The 4,043-nt window shown below is 38.9% G+C and overlaps 1 protein-coding gene across 1 annotated transcript in view; it reads right to left on the reverse strand.

Annotated features, from left to right (window-relative positions):
• Positions 1-3,199: 3,199 nt before the first annotated feature.
• Positions 3,200-4,043, reverse strand: part of EEF1A1 (eukaryotic translation elongation factor 1 alpha 1) — a 2,519-nt gene continuing 1,675 nt past the window's right edge. The window contains 4 exon segments of the mRNA XM_049653903.1: positions 3,200-3,581; positions 3,675-3,909; positions 3,993-4,039; positions 4,042-4,043. The exon segment at positions 4,042-4,043 is cut by the window's right edge and continues 134 nt beyond it. Coding sequence (XP_049509860.1) covers positions 3,457-3,581; positions 3,675-3,909; positions 3,993-4,039; positions 4,042-4,043 — 409 coding nt within the window. The 3' untranslated portion in view covers positions 3,200-3,456.

Here is a 4,043-nt window from a genome sequence, read left to right on the forward strand (position 1 = left end):
CATAAACTTCCCAAACTGGAAAACCACCAAATGGACAAACTGTCCATGAGAAAAATTAGATATGAAACAGACTTAACTTGTAAAACTTTTCTTAAAAAGGTCACTTTTCAATGTATGCAAAAACATTAACAAACTTTCAATTGCTCAAGTGTTAATACTTTTTGCTTACTCAGGAAATAATTAACATTAACTTAGCATTATCTTTGTTATGTAGTCTCCCACAAAAACCAGAGCTCTAAACTCTTGAGACCTATGGGCCCCCTTAAGGGTAGTCCAAGGTGAATGACTATTTTCCTTACTTCACTCATTTCTGCCAGTGATTGATGGACAGGACACTTAGTTCCTATTTCTCTATTTAGAAAAAGGACAAAATCATGATCCTTCTCAATGATTTCCAGGGATCAACTACCTTTCAGGAACCATGAGGCAGTTTCCTAGACATCATTAAGTTTCAATTTTAAGTCATGGAAATTCCCAGAGACTTACCAACTGGATGAGAAAACCTATGGGTTTGGAAGTGAAAAACATAAAATAGAATAAAGAAAACTTCAGGAAGGTAATCAAAAGGGGAAAACATGTTTTGTTCCTCTCAGCTGAAACAGCATGCACTCACTCTTCTTTTGCAGGACCTGGAAGGTGGTTCACTCCCAAGGCACCAGGTACCAGAATGAAATCTTAAATTGAGTATTCCTGCATTTCATGGTAACAAAATGAATATATTCTACCAATCTAAAGCCTATGTAAAGTCCCATTAACACCCAACAAACTGTTACCCTTTTTTGAGAGTTGGCCATTTTTAGAATTTGTGGACACTCATGGCCAAGAAATGTTTTGGGTGGAGAGCTTGGGGCTGAACTTAGCAGAAAACCAATTGAAACGTGAAATGCAAGCCCAGTAACATTCACCAGGATTCTTACACTCCATACTGAAAACTACTTAAAATCAAGGGGTTTGCACCACTTGTACAGCCAATAGCCTTTATGTCGGGCTGAACCCAAACTTTAGCAACCAAATGAATTCTCATGCTCTTAAGAGGCTAGAAGATTAAGGGATAAACGCATAAATTAGAGCTGATTTGGCCAAAACCAGATTTATCTATTCTGGCAGTCTGTAAGGACACTAACAGAATAATTTTTTAAAAATCAAATATGCCTTACTAAGGATCTGTTTTAAGTCCTGAATCAGAATGCTTTCCTCCTAGGGGCACCTGGGTGGCTCAGTTGGTTGAGCGACTTTGGCTCAGGCCATGATCTCATGATCAGGTTCATGAGTTCAAGCCCCAAGTCGGGCTCTGTGCTGACAGTTCAGAAGCCTGGAACCAGCTTCTGTCTCCCTCTCTCTGCCACTCCCCCACTCATGCTCCGTGTCAAAACTAAACATTAAAATGTTTTCCCCCATATTCTGAAACCACACCAGAATTCCCGGGACAAATTTCAAGATCACAAACATGGGTAATTCAACAGCTGGCCAATTTTAAACATGGTTGAAGGTCAAACACTAGTTTGAGGCATTCTAGTTTTACGAAACCACTCTTAATTTTAATCAATCCGAACAATGCAATTAGTACATAAAGTTCAACAGAGCTAAAGTAAACTTCTATATTCTCAATTTACAGACTCATTTTTGAAACCAGTTTGTAAATTATTTGCAGGACTACCAGTAGATGGTGCTCAAAACAGATGACTGCCTTCACAGGGCTATATTGCATTGGGTTCTATGGAGTTAAGTATCCCAACTGGCCCAGCTTTTCTGGACACTATTTCCACTTCTCTTTCTCCATTTAGTGGTAGCCATTTTCTGAAGCTAAGTGATTTTTGGGGTGGGGTGGGAGGGGTGAACAATAAATCCCTCCTAGTACACAAGATTTCAACATGCTGTTTAAGAATCTTACCTATCTCCACTCCTTATCTTAAACCAATAGTAATCAACATGTTTTTACAAAGAAGAGGAAAAAAATAATGGGTGTTTTGGAGCTGTGGAGACAAAGTCTTATTAATTTTTAATTTACAATGCCTCTGGTAATACTGCCCTGAGACCAAGCATTTTACCTAGTTTAGAAAAAAAATATTTTAATTGCAGTTCTCATTATGGCCACTAAGTTCTTAGATACATTCTACTTAGTAAATGTCTGCATTATAAAATACAAGGTGTCCTGTGATTTTGCCTATTTCAAAGCAACTTAAAATTTACAGATCAAATAGGATCTTATGAAATTAATGTCCAAATTAGCCAGGATCCATGGAATGTTCTATCAAATGCACCAGTGTTAAGAGAGTTGCCAGCTATCCAAAGGCAAGAACTTAAGACCATGTTGTTGTCAACCAAAGTACTGTTAATTTACCAGTCTACATACAGTTTATATAAATTACAAAATTACCACAGTGGGGTTTAACGAGCTCTTCACTTTCCATCCCATCCATCAAATGAACTTCAAATGGTCATTCTTTTATTGCTTCTCGTTAGGTAACAATTTTGGAAGGACACTTTTAGCAAAATCTCAAAACATATTCAACTAAAAACAAAGCTTACCCTACAGTCCAAAACAGGTCCTCATTTAGGCTGAGTACTGCCACTTTGGGTTTTAAATCTCCAGTGCAGCAATGTCCCTTCTTCACTCAAGCTTGGCTTAGATGAAAATTCCTACTGGAGGATTTCTAGTTCTCAAGTGACATTAAAATTCCAGTATATACTTTGTTCTCCTACAGTTTGGACACAATGAACTCTACCATTAAATACAATAACGTTATTGAATGCCTCACCTTTCAGGATACTTTAAACTACAAGATTTATAAATGTGACAAAGCATTCCAGTAAGTGGGAAGGAAACTCAATTGTGACAATGTATCAAGTCTACTCAATAGTGATAGTATACAAATTTTACACCTTGACTCTGATTTACAAAACTTAACTTTTTATAACCTACCTTAATGGTGTTACTGTTCTAAACTGTTGCAGATCCCCTTTTCCCATACCTCTATGTACTTTTTTCCCTGAGGTGGTAAAAACGTTTCCCAGCCCGGGGCGGGCGGGGGGGGGGGGGGGGGCCCTTAACCCAATTCTCAGTTTCACCAGATGTTAACACCAGGAATAGGTTATGGGCAACTCTTAATCTTTTTACCTGAATAGTACAAGCTTATAGTGTTGACCAAAAGAAGACACGGGTTTCTCATTAAACTTTTGTTTTAATGGGTCTCAAAATTCTGTGACAGATTTTTGGTCAAAGTTGTTTCCATTAAAAAGTACTGATTTTAAAAACTAATAACTTAAAACTGCCACACACAAAAAAAACAAATGGTCCACAAAACATTCTCCTTTCCTTCTGAAGGTTTTACGATGCATTGTTATCATTAACCAGTCTTTTACTATTAAACTTAAATGGCCAATTGACACAAACAGTTCTGAGACCGTTCTTCCACCACTGATTAAGACTGGGGTGGCAGGTATTGGGGATAATATTCATTTAGCCTTCTGAGCTTTCTGGGCAGACTTGGTGACCTTGCCAGCTCCAGCTGCCTTCTTGTCCACTGCTTTGATGACACCCACAGCAACCGTCTGTCTCATGTCACGAACAGCAAAACGGCCTATTAAAACAAATTTTAGATTGTCATCAGAAACTTTGTTCGGGTATTTCCCATCTTCAGTAAAGTTTCTAATTACACTCAAGTCATCCTTACCCAGAGGAGGATAGTCAGAGAAGCTCTCAACACACATGGGCTTGCCAGGAACCATATCAACGATGGCAGCATCACCAGATTTTAAGAACTTGGGACCATCTTCCAGCTTTTTTCCAGAACGACGGTCAATCTTCTCCTTCAGCTCAGCAAACTTGCAGGCGATGTGAGCTGTGTGACAGTCCAGCACAGGTGCATATCCGGCACTGATTTGGCCTGGATGGTTCAGGATAATCACCTGAGAAAAAGAGTTGCATTTAATGAGCCTCAAAACACCAAGTTTGGCAGTTAAGTGAGAACATTGCCACTTTCCAGTGTTACCTGAGCTGTGAAGCCAGCTGCTTCCATTGGTGGGTCATTTTTGCTATCACC

Source organism: Panthera uncia, assembly GCF_023721935.1.
Source record: "Panthera uncia isolate 11264 chromosome B2 unlocalized genomic scaffold, Puncia_PCG_1.0 HiC_scaffold_24, whole genome shotgun sequence".
Lineage (NCBI taxonomy): Eukaryota > Metazoa > Chordata > Mammalia > Carnivora > Felidae > Panthera > Panthera uncia.